This window comes from Equus przewalskii, chromosome 7 (assembly GCF_037783145.1).
Source record: "Equus przewalskii isolate Varuska chromosome 7, EquPr2, whole genome shotgun sequence".
NCBI lineage: Eukaryota > Metazoa > Chordata > Mammalia > Perissodactyla > Equidae > Equus > Equus przewalskii.
In genome coordinates this window covers 4,462,716-4,482,110 of record NC_091837.1, presented here as the reverse complement: position 1 = coordinate 4,482,110, position 19,395 = coordinate 4,462,716, and the positions used below count along the sequence as shown (strand labels likewise).

General features: G+C 55.0%; 2 protein-coding genes across 3 annotated transcripts in view; both read left to right on the top strand.

The window, feature by feature from the left end:
* Positions 1-14,982, top strand: part of LOC103544460 (cationic amino acid transporter 4-like) — a 45,749-nt gene extending 30,767 nt beyond the window's left edge. For both annotated transcript variants that reach the window (XM_070628335.1, XM_070628336.1), the window contains exons 2-5: positions 7,982-9,003; positions 9,463-10,049; positions 10,309-10,417; positions 10,518-14,982. In XM_070628335.1, coding sequence (XP_070484436.1) covers positions 8,022-9,003; positions 9,463-10,049; positions 10,309-10,417; positions 10,518-10,690 — 1,851 coding nt within the window. In that variant the 5' untranslated portion in view covers positions 7,982-8,021 and the 3' untranslated portion in view covers positions 10,691-14,982. The remainder of the gene's footprint in view (positions 1-7,981; positions 9,004-9,462; positions 10,050-10,308; positions 10,418-10,517) is intronic.
* Positions 1-19,395, top strand: part of LOC103542948 (cationic amino acid transporter 4) — a 96,925-nt gene that overhangs the window by 20,213 nt on the left and 57,317 nt on the right. The gene's annotated exons all lie outside the window — the stretch shown is intronic.

Below are 19,395 nucleotides of genomic sequence, written 5' to 3'. Positions count from 1 at the left end.
TGGTTCTCATGGCTGGTCAAAGAATTAAAAATGACATAAGGCAGGTTAGCGGGAGAAAATCAAGCAAAGTTTAATGCATGTACTTGAGGAACTCACATAAGCAGGAAGAATTCCAAAGACAGTCAGGCAAAATGAGGTGTATGTGTCCTTCTGGGCTAAGGAGAGGGAGACAGAGGTCTGAGAGTTCAAAAGGGGAGAAGACAATTTACAGGAAGATGAGCAGAGTTCATATGTGGTAAACAAATGTTTGTGTTGTGCCATCTACAGACAGTGGGCCCTGAAAGAGATCTTTTGATACAATGGCCCTTGCTAGATGCCTCCCTGCCCCCCACACCTAGAATTGTCCATGGTAAGAGCTCCTCCTGGGACAGGCCCTTTTAGCTTAAATTTTTTTAGGCAATTTGGGGGAAGGTCAAATCTTCTTCCAGTTTCTTCTGACCTTTGTCTTCAGCTCAAAATAATCTGCATAAAAGAGTGGCACATCTTGGGGTGGCCTGCCCTGAACGCCATCAAAGGTTTGTGGCAACCCTGCATCAAAGAAGTGTATCAGCGCCATTTTTCCTACTGCATTTGCTCACTTTGGGTCTTTGTGTCACATTTCAGTAATACTCACAAAGTTTGAAACTTTTTCATCATTGTTAACTTGTTATACTGATCTGTGATCAGTGATCTTTGATGTTACTATGGTAATTGTTTTGGTGTGCCACGAACTGTGCCCATGTGAGACAGCAAACTAAATTGACACATGTCGTGCGTGTACTGACTGCTGTACCCACTAGCCATTCCCCCATCTCTCTCCCTCTCCTCAGGCCTCCCTATTGCCTGAGACACAACACTATGGAAATTAGGCCGATTAATAACCCTAGAGTGGCCTCTAAGTGTTCAAGTGAAAGGAAGAGTTGCATGTCTCTCACTTTAAATGGAAAGCCAGAAAGGGTTAAGCTTAGTGAGGAAGGCATGTCAAAAGCCTAAATAGGCCAAAAGTTAGACCTCTTGGGCCAAATAGTTAGCTAAATTATGAATGCAAAGGAAAAGTTCTTGAAGGAAATTAAAAGTGCTACTCCAGTGAACACATGAATGATAAGAAAGCAAAACAGCCTCATTGCTGATATGGAGAAACTTTAGTGTTCTGGATAGAAGATCAAACCAGCCATGACATTCCCTTAAACCAAAGCCTAATGCAGAGCAAGGCCCTGACTTTCTTCAATTCTATGAAGGCTGAGCCAGTGAAGAATCTGCAGAAGAAGAGGTTGACTCTAGAAGAGGTTAGTTCATGAAATTTAAGGAAAGAAGCCATCTCTATAACATAAAAGTGCAAAGTGAAGCAGCAAGTGCTGATGGAGAAGCTGCAGCAAGTTCTCCAGAAGATCCAGCTGAGATCATTAATGAAGGTGGCTGCTCTAAACCACAGATTTTCAATGCAGAGAAAATAGCCTTATATTGGAAGAAGATGCCATGTAGGAATTTCATCACTAGAGAGGAGAAGTCAATGCCTGGCTTCAAAGGACAGGCTGACTCTCTTGTTAGGGGCTAATGCAGCTGGTGATTGAAGTTGAAGCCGATGCTTATTTACCATTCTGAAAATGCTAGGGTCCCTAAGAAATGTGCTAAATCTACTCAGCCCATGCTCTATAAATCGAACAACAAAGCCTGGATGACAGCACATCTGTTTACAACACAGTTTGTGGAATATTTTAAGCCCAATGTTGAGACCTACTGCTCAGAAAAAAAAGACTCCCCCTCAATATATTACTGCTCATTGACAATGCACCTGGCACCCAAGAGCTCTGATGGAGATGTATAATTAGAATAGTGTTGTTTTTGTGCCTGCTAACACAACATCCATCCTGCAGAATCTGGGCAGTAATGTTGATCATGAATCAAAGAGTAATTTTCACTTTCAAGTCTTATTATTTCAGAAACACATTTCATAAGGTTATAGCTGTCATAGATAGTGATTCCTCTGATGGATCTGGGGAAAGGAAGTTGAAAACCTTCTGGAAAGGATTCACCATTCAACAAGCCATTAAGAACATTTATGATTCATAGGAAGAGGTTAAAATACCAACCTTAACAAGAGTTCGGAAGAAGTTAATTCTAACCCTCCGGGATGACTTTGAGGGGTTCAAGACTCCAGTGGAGGAAGTAACTCCAGATGTGGTGGGAATAGCAGGAGAACTGGAATTAGAAGTAGAGGCTGAAGATGTGACTGAATTGCTGCAACCTCAAGACAAAACTTAATGGATGAGGAGTTGCTTCTTATGGATGAGCAAAGAAAGTGGTTTCTTGAAATGGAATCTAGCCCGGGGAAGATACTGTGAAGATTGTTGAAATGACAATAAAGGATTTAGAATATTACATAAACTTAGTTGATGAAGAAGTGACAAGGTTTGAGAGGAGTGACTCCAACTTTTTTTTTTTTAAAGATTGGCACCTAGGCTAACAACTGTTGCCAATCTTCCTTTTTTTTTTTTTTTTTTAAGGATTGGCACCTGGGCTAACAACTGTTGCCAACCTTTTTTTTTTTTCTGCTTTATTTCCCAAACCCCTCCGGTACATAGTTGTATATCTTAGTTGCAGGTCCTTCTAGTTGTGGGATATGGGATGCCGCCTCAACGTGGCCTGACAAGCAGTGCCATGTCCGCGCCCAGGATCCGAACCCTGGGCTGCCGCAGCGGAGCACGCGAACTTAACCACTCGGCCACGGAGCCAGCCCCTGACTCCAACTTTAAAGAAGTTCTTCTGTGGGTAAAATACTATCAAACAGCATCACAGGCTGTAGACAAATTGTTTGTGAAAGGAAGAGTCTATTGATGTTCCAGACTTCATTGTTGTCTTGAAAAAATCTCCACAGCCATCCTAACCTTCAGCAAAAACCACCCTGATCAGTCAGCAGCCATCAACACCGAGGCTAGACTCTTCCCCAAAAAAAGATTACAACTCTCTGAAGGTTCAGATGATGATTAGCAGTTTTTAGCAATAAAGTCTTTTTTAATTAATGTTTGTAATTCTTTTTTTAGTCATAATTCTGTTTCACATCTAATAGACTACCGTACAGTGTAAATAAAACTTTTATATGCACTGGGAAACCCAGAAATTCATGTGACTCACTTTGCTGCGACATTCATTTTATTGTGGTGCTCTGGTACTGAAACCACAATATCTCCAAGGTATGCTTGTATGGTTTCAGCTCATAGATTTAGGTCTCTGATCCACTTTGAGTTAATTTTTGCATGTGGTGTGAGGTAGGAGTCTGACTTCATTCATTTGCATGTGGAGATCCAGTTGTTGCAGTGTGTTGAGAAGACTATTGTTTCCCCCATTGAGTTGTTTGGCACTCTTGTCAAAAAGGAATTGGACATCAAGAGAATGAGAAGACGAGGCATAGACTAGGGGAGAATATTTCTAAAAGACATATTTGATAAAAGATTGTTATAAAAATAAACAAAGAACTCTTAAAAATCAACAATAAGAAAACCAAAAACCCAATTAACGATGGGCAAAATATCCGAACAGACACCTCACCAAAAAAGACATATATTTGGAAAATAAGCATATGAGAATTGCTCCACATCCTATGTGATTAGGGAATTGCAAATTAAAACAACAATGAGATACAAGTACACACCTGTTAGAATGGCGGAAATCCAATAGACTGACAACACTTAATGTTGCTGAGGATGCAGAGCAACAGGAACGCTCATTCATTGCTGGTGACAATGCAATATGGCACAGCAAGTTTGGAAGACGGTTTGGAAATTTCTTACAAAACTGAACACAGTGTTATCCTATGAATCAGCAACCACACTCCTTGCATTTACCCAAATGAGTTGAAAACTTGTGTCCACACAAAAACCTGCACATGGATGTTTACAGCAGCTTTATTCATAATCTCCAAAACTTGGCAGCAACCAGGATGTCCTTCAGTAGGTGAATGGATAAATAACTGTGGTTCATCCAGACAATGGAATATTATTTAGTGCTTAAAATAAATGAGCTATCAAGCCGTGAAAAGATATGGAGAAACTTAAGTGCATATTACTAAGTGAAAGGAGCCAATCTGAAAAAGCTGCATACTGTATGATTCGATTACAACTCTATGACCTTCTAGAAAGGCCAAAGTGTGGAGACAGTGAAAAGATCAGTGGTTGCCAGGGGTTAGTGGGGAGGGAGGGACGAATAGGTGAAGCACAGAGGATTTTTAGGGCTTACTGTAATAGTGTGTACACGTCATTATACATTTGTTGAAACCCATGGGAAGTGCAACACCAAGAGTGAGCCCTAATGTAAACCATGGACTGTAGGTGATAACGATGTGTCAATGCAGGCTCCTCAGTTATAACAAATGTGCTGATCTGGTGGGGGATGTTGACAGTGGGGGAGGCTGTGCGTGTGTGGGAGCTGAGGGAATATGAGAACTCCACCTTCTGCTCAATTTTGTTGTGAACCCAAAACTGCTGTAAAAAATAAATTCTATTTTTAAAAAATCTATTGGCCATAATTTTAAATTGGTCATAAATTTTAAAAAATTATTTTCCCGTGTTTTTGGACTGTCAATTCTATTCCATTGATCTATGTCTCTCCTTATGTCAGTAACACACTGTCTTGATTCCTGTAGCTTTGTAGTCGAGAAATCAGAACATGTGAGTCCTCCAACTTTGCTCTTTGTCAAAATTGTTTTGGCTCTTCTGGGTCCCTTGCATCTCCACATGAATTTTAGGATCAACTTGATAATTTCTGCAAAACAGGCATTTGGGATTTTAATAGGGATTTAACTGAATCTGCAGAGCAATTTGGGGAGTGCCGCCTTCTTGACAATATTAGGTATTCCAGTCCATGAACATGGGATGTCTTTCCACTTATTTAGGTCTTCTTTAATTTTTTTCAATGACATTTAGTAGTGGTCAGTGTACAAGTCTTGCATTTCTTTTGTTAAACTTACTCTAAATATGTTTATACATAAATTTTTTTTGATGCTTTGTAGGCAGAATTATTTTCTTAATTTCATTACTGGATAGTTCATTGTAGGTGTATAAAAATACAGTTGTTTTTTGTATATTGCTCTTGTGTCCTGCACCTTTACTGAATTGGTTTATTAGTTCTAATACTTTTTGTGTGGACTCTGGGGTTTTCTAATATAAGATCTTGTCATCTGTGGTTACAGATAGTTTTACTCCTCCCTTTCCAATCTGGATTCCTTTTATTTCATGTTCTCACCTAATTGCCATGGCCAGAGCCCCCAGTAAAATGTTGGATACAAGTGGTGAGAGGACCTCCTGATGTTGTTCCTGAGCAAAGGGAAATCTTTCAGTCTCTCACCACTGAGCACAGCAGCCGAGGGTTTTTCGTGGATGGTCTTCGTCAGTTTGAGGGTAGTCCCTTCTAGTCCAGGTTTGTGGACTGTTTTTTCTGTGTCTGTTGAGACCATCATGTGGTTTTTGTCCTGTATTCTGTTGGTATGACATATTCCATTGATTGATTTTCAGATGTTAAATCAATCTTGCATTCCTGGGATGAATTCATTCTGGTCCTTTTTATATGTTGCTGGATTTGACTTGCTAGTACTCAATCTAGCAATCCTGTGTCTATATTCATAAATGATATTGGTCTGTGGTTTCATTCCTGGTGATGTCTTTGTTGGGTTTTGTGTCAGGGTGCTCCTGGCTGTGTAGGATGAGGTGTGAAGTGTTCTCTCTTCGTCTTGTATTTTTGGTGCTTGCTCTTCACTTCATCTTCATGTGTTGCTCAGTGTAACTGCCTTGCTCACTGGGGTCCAGCACTTGGCCCAGCCATGTCCCTGGAAGTTTACAGTTTACTGCATCGACCACGCTTGGCCACGAGTATACATTGGGTGTTGGCCCCTGTGAAGGGGTGTGGTGAGAGCCCCTCTCTGGGTAGATGAAAAGTCAGTGCTCTGAAACCCTGCACACCAGCTCTCAGGTGGCCATCGGTCAGGCCTTGGGGGAGCTCCTGTTACACAACTGCCCAGGCCTCTTGGTTGGAAATGCACTTTTCTGGGTTTCTGTGAAGGCGTTTCAGAGCAAGGAACATCTGCTCAGTTGTGTTTAGGCCACACAGGAGCGAGGTGTGGGAGGAGTCACCCCTGCAGGAAGTGGGAGCCCATCTGAGAAGCTCCTCAAGACAATGTCAGCCACATACCAGAAGGGAGCAAGGGGCTGGCTAAGGCAGAGTGCTCCAAGTGGCACCATCTTGCCTGGGAGTCCACCACCCTGTCACCAGCCCCCGAGCCAGACAGCCTGCAGGTGCCCCTAACGTCCTATCCCACAAACCACATAGAAACCTGACAACATGGAGAGAGTTCGTGGGGAAGAGGACAACTGTTTTGGTTTTGCTTTGCTTGGATGGATTGTCCTCATTTTGCTGTAAACAAGTTCACACCCTGTCACACCAGCCTTTCCACTTTCAAAGGAGTGGGAAGAGCAGAAGGACAAAGACCACTCAGCCCAGGAATAAATAAGCAGGAGGGGAGGGTTGTGTTGGTCACATGATGAGATGTGTCCCCATGATGCAGGGACTGGCATGGAGCAGATGCTCAGTCCGCGACTCCTCTCACAGATATCCACAGTGGGGAGCTGCTGTTAGGGTCCCCCAGGGTCCTCCAGGCTTGACAGGTGCTCCTGGGCTGGGAGGGAGTGCCATTGGTATCTGAAGGGCCCTAGGGGTGACCCAAGCTGGAGGGCTGGGGGTGGTCCCCAGGGGTCTGCTTGCCTCCTTTCAGGACACTGTCTGTAGCTGGAAGCTCAGAACAGCCAGCATGAGTTCTGCCAATTCACAGAACACTCCCCACAGCCGGGCACTCCCTCGTCAGTGGGTGAGGGTCGCCTATTGCCATCCCATTGTGCTAGAGGTCAGGGACTGCCCAGGGCCTCTCAGCCACATTCACACCCTCATCTTACCAGTGTCTTGCCTGACTCCCACAGCCCCCACACCTCCCAGGGTCGAGGGGCCTGGATGGTGCCCAAGCTGGTGGAGTCTGTGTGTTGGGATGAGGGATCAAGGAGGACGTCTGCAGCAGTGGAAAGCGGGTGGGCTCCAGACCCCACCCAGACCTGGACCTTAGCCTCCACCTGCCTCCTGAGGCCACCTGGTGACCTGGGCTAGTCGCTTACCTGGAGGCCTGGATTTCCTCATCTGTGAACCGGGCACAGTCACAGGGCTTCCCTAGAACCTGGGGAGCACTGGTCTTGACCGTGTGAGATGTGGGCAGGGTGGGCTGAGGGCATGTATGACTGTGAGGCCGGGCCCAGTGCTGGATTTGGCCCAGGGGTGGGGTGGGCTCTGCACACTGAGGGACAGTGATGGGGACAGCAGATGAGTCGCAGCAAGTCCCTCCAGACAGAAGGCCATGGCTAGGGTGCCTGGAGACAGGGTCATGGTGAAAGTGGCTCTGGCAGTGACACAGCATGGGGATGTCAGGGTGTGGGGATGGGGTGCCGGGCCTTGGCATCAGACTCAGGGCCCAATGCTCCCCCACTGCCAGCAGGGTGCACAGATACAGCAGCCTGGAGTGGCAGGGGTTGGGGTATGAACGTGGCAGTTTGAGGCATGTTGGCCACCTGGGTTACAGCCAGGGACACAGAGTCGCTCCTGTTCCCATTCCTGGGGCCTGGCCCAGCTCTGGGGAATCCTCGGGTTTCCACCCTGCTCTCAGATCCCAGAGCACTGGAGCGGTTCCTAGCTGGACCTCCTGGGGCTGCCCCCTCTCCACCCTCAGGGCCCCGCTCAGGCATGCTGGGATGGAGCATGACAAGGCTCCCTCTCTGCCCAGGAGGCAAGCTGAAGGTATCCCCATGCTTCCCTGTGGCCTCCTGCCCTCCCTGCTGCCAGGCCCTGAGCCTGCTTCATCCAGCCCTGCAGCTGCCAGTGGTTCCAGGCTTGGGTCCCCAGGGCAGGGTCAGAACATGGACTGAAGGGTGGTCAGGACCCAGGGCAGACTGTCACTCCCCTCTCACCCTCATAGGTGCCGGCAGCTGGCTTGGTGCTCCTCTCAGCTGTCAACCATGGCCCGGGGACTGCCCAGCACCGCCAGACTGGCGCACTTTTGCCAGAAGCTGAACCGGCTGAAGACACTGGAGGAGCCCACCATGGAGAAGTCGCTGCGGCGCCACCTGACCACGCTGGAACTGACCCTGCTGGGTGTGGGTGCCACGGTGGGCGTGGGCCTCTATGTGCTCATGGGAACTGTGGCTCAGGAGATGGCTGGCCCTGCAGTGATTGTGTCCTTCAGCGTGGCTGCCGTGGCCTCCTTGCTGGCAGCCTTGTGTTACGTGGAGTTTGAGGCACGTGTGCCCTGCACGGACTCTCCCTACCTCTGCACCTATGTGTCCATGGGTGAGCTGTGGGCCTTCCTCGTTGGCTGGATTGTGCTTCTCCAGTGTCTCATCAGTGGAGCTGCCATGGCCCGCTCCTGGAGCCACAACCTAGACGCCATCTTCAGCCACAACATCCGCAGCTTCACTGAGGCCCATGTCGGCATCTGGCAGGTGCCCTTCCTGGCCCAGTACCCAGACTTCTTGGCTGCTGTCATCATACTTGTTGCTTCTGGATACGTCTCCTCTGGAGTCCGCATCTCTTCTTGGGTCAATCACACCTTCTCTGCCATCAGCCTTGTCATCATCCTCTTCATCATCATCCTGGGGTTTGTCCTGGCCCGCCCGCACAACTGGAGCGCTGAGGAGGGCGGCTTTGCGCCCTTTGGTTTCACTGGCATCATGACTGGTGCCGCCATCTGCTTCTATGCCTTTGTGGGCTTTGGCGCTATTGCTGCCTCCAGTGTTGAGGCCCGGAACCCAAAGCGAGCAGTGCTTAAGGCCACTGCCATCTCTCTTGTCCTGGTGGCTGGCACCTACATCCTGGTCTCCACAGTCCTCACCCTCATGGTGCCCTGGCACAGCCTGGACCCTTACTGGGCACTCGCTGATGCCTTCCACCAGCGGGGCTATAGCTGGGCGGGCTTCATTGTGGCGGCTGGCTCCATCTGCGGTAAGGGGCCCTTCTGGACAAGGTGGGAGGGAACAGGGTGGTGGGGCCCTGCCCTAAGCCTCCAGGGAACACGTCTCCTCTGGGCCTGTGCTCCCAGTTGCATCCTGGGCCCAGGAAGGTGCTAATGATTAGACTCTCCACCCAGGCTTGTGGGAGGGACCTACTCACCACCCCTCCCAGTTCTACACAGAATGTCAGTTCTGGGCATGTGCTTCCAGATCCTTCCAGGCAGAGGGATTTAGCCCTCAGATTCTCCAGTGAGCCTGTTACTGAAACTGGGCTGTCCCCTTCCTGGGTGGTGAGGGGGAACAATCCAGCACCCACATACACTCGGCCTCACTCTGAGAGCCCAGGCAAACTCATGCCCATGATCCCAAGGGGCTACCCATGCCCTGGCCTCAGCTGTAGCCCCAGGTGGCCCTGTCCACCATGCTGATGTCTCTCCAACCTCTGCCGCAGCCATCAACACTGTCCTGCTCAACATCTTCTTGTTCTTGCAACGCATGGTCTGTGCCATGGCTGCCGACGGGCTCTTATTCCAGGTGTTTGCCCATGTGCACCCCCGGACCCAGGTGCCTGTGGTGGGCATCATGGTGCTTGGGGTCCTCATGGCTTTCCTGGCACTGCTGCTGGACTTCAAGGCACTGGTACACTTCCTCTCCATTGGGACGCTGCTGGAATGTACTGTTTTGCCCACCAGCATTATCATTATACGCTTCCGAAAGGCCCCATCCGGTTCTCAGGACCCAGACAGCCCTGAGGGCACAGAGCAGGCTTCACCTGAGCCCGGGCAGCTGCGATCAGCCCTGAGGCCCTACCTCCGCTTCCTGGGTGGGTGCAGACCCCGAGCCGCTGTGGCTTGGGCCCTCGGTGTCCTGGTGGGCTCGGCCATCACCCTGGACTGCGTGCTGGTCTTTGGGGACTCGGCCCTGAACCTCCCGCCCTGGGGCTACACCCTGCTGCTCCTGCTCAGCTCCGCCACGTTTCTGCTCAGTCTCCTCGTCCTGGGGGCCCACCAGCAACAGCGCCGGCAGGACACCTTTCAGGTACTTCCTCCAGCCAGCGCCCACCGCGCTCAGCCCAGCCAGCTCCCTTCGCCCCTTCCTCCTCTGCTGTGGCAGGATGCACCAGGGCCGCAGGGTGGGGGAGGCCAGTACCCCAGCCCCCTCTCTCTGCGTGGCGGGTGGGCCCTTGTCTCTGGAATCTCCAGAGGCAGAGGAAGGCTCTGTGGACTCCCGAGAAAACAGGCCCTGGGCCAGCAGCCCTTCCCTGCGGCCCAGCCCAGCCCTGCCCTTGTCCCCTCAGGTTCCCATGGTGCCCCTGACTCCCGCCCTGAGCATCCTCCTCAACGTCTTCCTCATGCTGCACCTGAGCTACCTGACCTGGCTGGGTTTGTCCATCTGTCTGCTTCTCGGTGAGTGGGGGCCAGGCTGGGACCCCAGGGGGCTGCAGGAGGAGGGCAAGCAGGGAAGCAGGGCTGGGACCTACTCTTCAGGCTTATGCCACCCTTTCAGGACTCGCAGTGTATTTTGGCTACGGCATCTGGCACAGCAAGGAGAACCAGCGGAAACGGCCAGGGTTGGCTGTCCCACTCGGCAGCCTGGAGGAGATGGTGCCAGCCCTGCAGCCCCCTAGCCAGACACCAGCGCAGGAGCCCAGCCACACAGAGCAGCCCTCTAGTCCATGAGGACAACTGGGGCCTGCCTGCTGTCCCCCACCTCCTCAGAGGCCAAAGGAGCTGCCAGCCCCTCTATCCAGGGCAGCTTGGGTTTGCAGACCTGCCCATGCTGGGGCATCCTCAGGACCTTAGGACCTCAGCCCAGGTGCTGAGCTTCGAGTCTTTGGGAGTGGGCTATGGCCAGCGCTGCTGTGGTGAACTCTGCCCAGCATCCTCCAGTTTATGACCAAGTCCAGCTACCTGGGCAGGTGGAGTAGGGCGGGCAGGGAAGAGGCCCGAACCCCAAGGATCCACAATAATAACTGCTCAGCCATGTGGCCCATCTCCATGTCTACTGTGGAGTTCTTTGTGGCACTGACTCCTCACCTGCCCCAGGGAAAGAGACAGTTGTCCCCAATCCACAGCAAAGGTGCAGAGGTTCTGTAAGGGGGAGGTGCCAGCCCTGGGACAGTCTTGAGTCAGGGACACAGCCAGGCCTTGGTCCCTGTGTCCTGCCCTCAGGCCAGTCCCCTCTGCCAAGCTCAGAGGGGTGCTACACACACCAGACAGAGAGAGAGGTCCATGACAGGACAGGGCTAAGCTCCCTTCCAGGTTCCCCACATGTCCTCTTGGAGATGGATGCTGAGAGCAGAGCCTGGATCCCAAGGTGGTCACCTAGAAAGGGCAGTGCAGTTCCAGGGTCCCCTCGGTTTCTCAGGGCTCCCAGAGAGCAGGGCAATCCTGAGGCCTGCCCCGGATGGAGAGGCCCCCTGCCTGGGCACACGCACAGGCACACACAGCCCACACGGTCTGCTGGGCGTGCACCCACGTGCAGACTGAGGCAGCAGCTGTTTCCCAGCCCAGGGCTGCCTGCAGCTTCCAGCTGCCTCTCTCCCTGCCGCCCCCTCAGGGCTTTGTGACAAAGGCTCGGGATGGGACACACGCGGGCAGGTGGGTGCACAAGCACCTGGGCCTGCTCCAGGTAACTTCAGCCCACCTGTGGTGTTGGGGCCTCATGCTTGGGGATCCCCAGGCCCACGCTGCACCCCCTGTGGCCTCCCCAAGGCCATGCTCCATCTACCATAGACACCTCCCCATCCCTGTTCCTGCCTGTGAGGACCACACAGGAAGCCACTGGCTTTGGCAGCTTTACTCCTCCACTCTCTGCAGCCTCAACATCACTTTCTCTGGGCCCCAAGGACAAGCAAGGACACATGACCCCACTCCAATAACCAGGCCTCAGGGCCGTGATCTCTCTCCCCGGCCCTTCTGACCCCGCCTCCCATGGACACTGCCCTGGGGGTGAGAGGCAGCAGGGACCCCAAGGCTTTGCTGAGGCTCCAGGTACCAGATGATTCCAGATCCTGCCCAGCCTGAGCCCCAGGCCTCCCCTCCCCAGCCTGGCCCATGGCACTCCACGAGCAAGCTGCCAGCATGGCCCTGCTCACCAGGGACCAAAGAGGAGGCAGCCCCTTGTCTCCCTGGGGTGGGTACCCTGAACCCTGCCCCTCCCTGGGACCCAGAGAGGGCTTGGCTCCTGCAGCCTCGTCCTTCCCCTCCTGACTGTGGGTGCAGGACACGGGGAAATTCTCCAGCAGGCAGGACTCAGGCCCCCAGGGGAATTCCAGAACCTGAACAGGCCAGCCTGCTGGGGCCTCCGTGTCCTCTGTTAGGGACATTCTCTCCAGCCCCTGGGCTCTACGTGGGGTCTTGGTCAGAGTGTGGTCCTCGTGCAGTTGCCTCAGGCTGGGTGGGCAGCTGCCCAGACACATTCTCAGTGTGACCTTGGGCAGCAGTGACACATGTGTCCAGAGATACAGCCTCCCCACCCCATGGCTCCCAGAAGCCCAGTGAGCAGGTTCTGGGGTGTTGGGCTGGGGGTTACCAAGGAGACATATAGAAGGTCCCAAAGGACCCCATGCCCACCAACTCAGCCCCTCCCCCCCATCCCAGCCCTCCACAGCCAGAGGGCTGCCACCAGGAAGGGGCTGGTGCTCATCAGCTGAGCAGAGGTGCCTGTGCCTTGTCTGGGGCCCTAGGGGCTCGGAGCATCTGCCCACTACACTCCTCACTCCATGGATGAGGCCCAGAGCTGGGAGGGGTTCTGCCCTGGGAACCCAGCACAGAGCAGCTGCCACACTCCTCCTGTCAGGCTGCCTTCTCCCTGGCCTTGGACTCTGGCTGCACAGACCCCAGTGTGGGGCAGCTGAGAGGGCAGGGGCTCTCCCTGTGAGGGGGTGCCAGCAGGCGGAGGAGGGCTGGGAGCCAGGCAGGGCCGGAGGTGACCACAGCCAGTGTGGTGGACAGCTGGTGAGCGGGGAGCTGCTGGGAACACTGGAGACGGAGCCTGGGAGAGCGTCTGCAGCCGCAGCCCCAGCCCCAGCCGGAGCCCCACTGGACCAGCGCCCTGCATCATGTTCCCTGCAGTCTCTACACAAAACTGGCTTCTGTGGTCCCCAGGCAGCACCTGCCTGCCGAGGCTGGAGCTCAGGGAGGGACAGTCTGTCTGGGAGCTGAAGGGTGGAATTCTCCCCCCACCCCTGCCCTGGTCCTGCCGGGGCTTCAGCCATAAAGGAGCAAATTTGGGGCCACCACCCTTCCCAGCCCCCAACCCTCAACCCTCAACCCCCAACCAGCAGAGAAAGGCTACAGGCCTCAGGAATGGGCCAGTGAGTGGGTGCCAGGCCCACCCTGGTGACGACGTCCAGCTCCCAGCAGCAGCAGTGGGGGCAGGTGCTGGGCCCCCTCTAAGGCACCTGGGCAGCCAGATGTGGGGGTGGGGAAGCTACCTGTCTGCTCAGGGTTGGCAGTTCCCTTTGGGGCCTTTGTCTGCAGATGAGGACAGCAGGTCGGGACTCCAAAGTGTAGCCCAGGGTCAGGCAGGCCCGCAGCCCCCTCCTCATGCTTGGTCCTCCAGTAGAAATGGGCTTCTCCATCCATGTACAACAGCAGCAGGTCACAGAAGGGGGTGATTTGGGAGTGGCAGGGCAGATCCATGGCCCGGCCCCCAAACTGCCATCCCACCACCTCCACAGCCCTCATCTGAGACTCAGTGTCAGCACAGGGGCTCAGGGGGCACTCAGGGGGCACGTGCTTGCTGGCAGCCAGAGGGAGCCACCTTGGCCAGACTCGCCACACGCAGCCAAGCCGCTCCAGTGCCCAGAGTGAGGGTTGTGGGGATGAGCCCGAACTTCCCTGCCTGAGAGAGACCTGGGCTGAGCCTCTCTGCCTGTGGCTGTCACCCTCTCCCACCCCTCACCCCTGCCCACCCCACCTGCCCAGGCCTGGCCCCTACCTGCCCAGTGACGAGGATGTGGAAGCGGATCCCGTAGTGCTGAGCAGGCTCTGGGCCTCCAGGCCTGAGGCCTCCCCCCACTGAGCGGCTGTCCTGGGGCAGGAGAGAGTCCAGTGGCTGCTCTGCCCACTCCTGGGGGGCCTGGCCCTCACAGGCCTCATCTTACCCCTCCATTGACTCCAACCCCAGCCTGAGTCCAGGGTCTCAGACCTGTGTCATTGCTGAGGACACAGGGGACAAAGCAAGCTAGGACCTGCCTCTCAGAAGCTCCCTGCCTGCTGAGGGGACAGGAACAGAAAGGTCCCTAAACAGACACCAGCAGTCGGGGTGGGGGAGGTGGGGCATCCCGGGGCTGTGGGGTCCAGAGAGGGGCACTCACTCTCCCCCGGGAACCAGGGAAGACTTCCTGCCGGGAGCCCCTCAGGCTGGATTCCCAGGGCTCAGGAAGGAGCTCTAGGCAGAGATGGAGGGCGGGGAGAGAGCAGAGGGAAGGGGAGCAGGGTGTGGGTGGGTCCAGCCCCACATGGTTGCACAGGGCTGGGGGGGCCAGTGAAGCCAGGCCAGGCAGGGCCCAGTGGGCAGTGTCACAGGGCATCACTTCCAGGGCTGGTGGCTGTGTGCACATCTGCGTGAGGGTGATGAGGTGACATGAGGAGGCAGAGGGATGGTGGTTCTGCTTGGGAGACTCAAAGACATGACAATACATGCAACGCAAGAGCGTTGAGTGCATCCTGGATTGGAAAATAAAAAGATTTAGGTCTATTATTGGCACAGCTGGGGAAATTTAAACGTTGGATTTCTTCTGCCAATGTCAAATTTCCTGAGTGTGACAAGAGGACAGTGGTCACCTGGGGAAGGTCCTCATTCTCAGGACAGCGTTGAGAGGGGTGAGTGTCTAGCTATCTGCCACTTATTTTCCAATGGCTTCTGTGAAATCCATCTAAAGAGATCTGGCTCTGTCTGGAGTTGGAGAGAGAAAGCAAATGAGGCAAATGGAAAAAAAAAAAAAAAAACCCCAGAGAATCCAGATGAAGGCTATATGGATTTTCATGGCACTAATCTTAGGAGTTTTCTATGGATTTTAAAAATTTTTTAGATAAAACCTTAAGGGAAAAGTAACAAGAAAGCCCCTGTGCCGTGGAGGGAGGTGCTGGAGGCAGGGCGGAGTGGAGGAGGGGCTGGGGTGAGGGGTCCCAGCTGCAGCAGGGTGTGGGGACAGATGGGGTGGAGGCCAAAGGGCTCAGGAGGGAGGCTGGACGGAGCCTGTGCTGGGGACCTGGAGCTGAGACCCTTCCTGCCCTGGGACCCCCTCACACACAGCAGAGCGTCCAGAGGGATGGGCCAGGCTGTGGTCTGTCCCGGCCACCACAGGAGGACAGGTGGGGGAGGACCTGGCTGAGGAGCAGCGGGCGGGCAGTGGGGCCGCACCTGAAGTTGGAGCTGCTCTCCTGCAGCTGGAAGGAGTCATGGGGCCGGCAGTTGGAGCCCCTGGTGTCCAGGTCACAAGCCCAGCGGACGTGGATGCCACAGCACCGCCCTGCACACAGCGCATCACTGCTCCACCAGCACGCGGGCCCCAGACCCTCTCCCCCAGCCTCCCAGAACCCTGCCCCCACGGACCCACCAGCAAAGCCAGGTCCTCAAAGACCCCTCCTGGCATGGTCACAAGGTCCCCCATGCAGAACACAGGGCAGTAGGGGCTGAAGTGTGGGCAACAGCAACAGAGCTTGAAATAGGTGGTGTCCCAGGTCTCCAAGGCATTGGACCTGAGGGAAGTGGGGCTGGCAGGGGGGTCGGGCCAGGCAGGACCCACCATGCTCACTTGGAGAAGTTGAACTTGCTGAAGGTGACTGTTTTTGATGAACAGCGTGAAGTTCTCAGCCTGGACCAGCAGGGGCTTCCTGCAGGTGGGAGGAGGTAAGGGACAGGCTCTGCTGTCCTGGGACTCTGGCCTGGGTGTCGGGGACACTTACACAGGCACAGTGTCATTCTCCACGGGGCACCAGCCCCACATCTCACAGGTCCTGTGGGTCCCATTGAACACCACACACTGGCCCATTTTTGTGCCTTGAAAACATGAGACAAACTCCAGGCCTCCAGTCTCCAAAGGGCCTGGGAAGAGAGTGGGCAGGGGGCTGCTGGCAGAAAGAAGAGACGCAGAGCCATCACTGGGTCTGCATAAGGGAGACACCCAGGGTCCCAGCCCGGCCCCCTGAACACCATCCCAGTGCTGGCGCTGGAAGACGGGGCCCACAGTTACCGTGGCTGTGCATCCCAGCCTCCCCTTCAGGACAGTCCTTGTCAGCCCAGCAGGTCCCCAGTGGGATGGAGGGGGCTGAGGTGGTGAGAGAGCAGAGCTGTCCAGGCCCAGGAGGTGTCTCCCCTGCGTGACCCAGCCCTGCGGTCCCCAGGGACACGCCCCTCCCCTGCTTAGCCCCCAGGTTCCCTGAGTTTGGGGCACATGGGAAAGCTGGAGGGTGCAGATGAAAGGAGGTACTCAGAGGGGGAGGGCGAGCAGCCCCCCAGCCAGATAGGGGTGCAGCGCTGTCTCCCAAGGGAGAGCGAGACTCCTTCCCTCCTGACAGTTCTGTCCCTGTGGGAGCAGAAGTGACTCCTCTAGGCCCAGCTCCTCTGGTCCAATTCAGACGACAGAATAGGGAAGGTGGAGGGACTCTGAGAGGGTGAGCTCATGCCAGGGTGGAGGTGCTGGGTGTGGCACACAAAGGGTGGGACCCTCCTCAGAGGAGCCTCTAGGGAAGTGGGACCTCACACACTGGCCAAGGGACCACAGGCCAGTCCTTTCCTGGCTGGTTCTGCTGTAAACAGGGACATTAGTGCCTGCACAGGGTCACAGAGTTCTGGGCATCAGCCAGGAGGGCATGAGGGCTGAGCTCTCTGGAAGTCTCAGACCCCGGAGAGGAAGCGCCCTCAAGCGTCGGGCACTGGCACAGACATGGCTCTGCCAGGCAGAGGGTGGACGCCGCTGTCCAGGGCCCGTGGCTCAGGGGCAGCAGGAGGAACACAGCATGAGGGTGGCAGGAAGGCCTGGGGACTCGGAGAAGCCAAATGAGATGGTGGGACTTTGTGGGGATGGGACTGTGAGAAGTGGGCAGAGGACAGCATGGGACCACCTGCTCTGCCTCGCTGTCCCTACCTATGTCCTGAGTCTGCCCCTCCTCTCCACCCTGGCTGAGCCACCATCTCCTCTGACCAGACCCCATGGTGACCAGCATGGGCCCCACCTCTGCCCCCATCCACCTCCCTCCAGTAGCCCGCGTGGTCCATCCCAATGCACAGACGGTCACGTGCCCCTCCTGTGAGCCCATCTGTGGCTCTGCTGCTGCTGGATCCACTTCAGCTTCTGAGAGGGGCTCACAGGTCCTGCGAACCAGGGCGACCCCCTTCCTGGCCCTGTCCACACCTAGGGACAACCCCACTCAGTGCAGGGAGCCCTGGAGGGGCCTCATCTCACACAGCTCAGGGCCTTTGCCCTTGCAGCCCACTTTGCCTGGACATCCTCAAGATCCCCCTCCAGCCTCACACCCTGCAGGAAACCCTTCCTGAGGCCCTGGGTTGGCTGACGTGCCTCCCTGGGTCTCCCAGCTGCAGCTTCTGCCCCCCTCGCAGGACGGCCACCTTGGCGGTGCTGTCTGTGCAGGAGCTCCGTGAGGTGGGGAGGATGGAGTTTTGCAAGCCTGGTCTGGAAGAGTTTTGACAGGTGTTTGCTGGAGGCTGTGACACCACGAGGACACAGTGTATGTGCTGGGAGGGACCAGACAACCAGGCCCCTGAGAGGAGCTGGCAGGAACTCCACTATTTTCAAGAAGCCGGCTTGTCAGATCTGATGGATTACCCAGCCCCGGCAGTTTCGAGGGAAGGGCCAGAAGCCCGGACAGGGGCAAAGAGGATCACACAGATTCCAGAAAAAACAGGCCTGTGGCCCCAACACAATTTCAGGACAGTCTACAAACCAAACATTAACTAGACGTCTCTGAGCATTTAGAAAGGGAAGGACGTCGTGTGTGTTCCCAAACGTCAGCACATCCTCTGTGCCCGTGCCTCACCTCGTTGTAGACGGGGCCAACCAGGGACATGTGGCACCCCAGCCACTGTGGTGGGACCAACAACCAGGACTCAGGGGACAGGTGGCCACACAGTTACCCTCCAGCCCAGCAAGCAATTCAGTGTTGGTCAGTTAAAGAAAGATGTCACCGTGGAGGCAGGCTTCCAGGGCTGTGTCCTGGGTCCCAACTGTTCACACAAAATCCACAACTGGGGAACCTCACAGAGAACAAGAGTGGAAGGATCCAGAAGCCCACTGCTCAGGGGTGCAGAGTCCCATCACCCACAGGCTGGAGGCCTTGGGTCAGTGACTCAGGCTGGCTGAGCCTCAGTCTTCTCCTCTTCAATGGGGCCTGCAGTAATTCCTGCCAGGCAGGGTGCTTGGGAGATGAAATGAAATGATTCAGGAAAGGTCTCAGCTCACAGCCTGGGCTACAGCAGTGCATGCTGAGCCTCAGGCACCTGGGAAGGAGAAGGGGGGACACGGCTGTGACCCAGGGCTGGAGGAGGAACCAGGGACCCACTGGGAGGCTCCCAGGCAGCCTGACCTCTGGGCATCTGCCCTGAACTCAACTCGTTCTGGCATCACAAGGAAATTGGTCACCAAGAAGAGTATGTTCTCTCCCTGGACAGCAGGGGTCTGGGCCCATCGAGTCATCCACCCTGTGCCTGAGGAAAACGCCTCCAGTGAGGCGAGTTGAGGCAGAGACGGGAGGCTGACTGGGTTTCCAGCCATTTCTGAGCCGCTTTCCACAAATTTGAGGCAAGTTTTTTCTCATGTTCATGCTCATTCACTCAGCCAGAATTTTCCATGAGCCTCCTGCTTCTAGGCACTGAGGATCCAGAGCTAAACTGGGCTGGGTGCCCGCCCAGGCTAGTGGGGAGGTGGACCCCTCACTGCACGCATGGCCGGGGGCCAGGGGAGCAGGTGGTGAGCTCTGCCCAGGAAAAGGCAGGGGCTGTAGGAAAGGGTGGCTGGTACCGTGTGCTGTCCATGACAGCTCTGCATGTGTGGGGAGACGCACACCCAGGAAGGGGAGGGGAGGACTGGGCAGAGGGCAGTGGGGGTGGCAGCGGTCAGGATCTGCAGGGACCTGGTGGCCACCATCACGGAAAGGGAGCCTCCAAGGTGGCAAGCAAGGGCTGGCAGGCTCTGATGGAGTCACCTCTGGAAGCTCAGGCTGGCTGCTGTGTGGAGCGCACCTGGGGGCCACAGGAAGACCACAGGGACAGTGGGGGCAGCAGGGAAACCATCACAGACGGAATGGACAGGAGGGAGGGGCAGGGAGGTGTCAAGCTGGGTCCAGCGTTGGCACTGGGGACGTCATGGCATCATTGGATGAAAAGAGGCCCCCCTGGAAGAGGGTGAGGGTTCCCT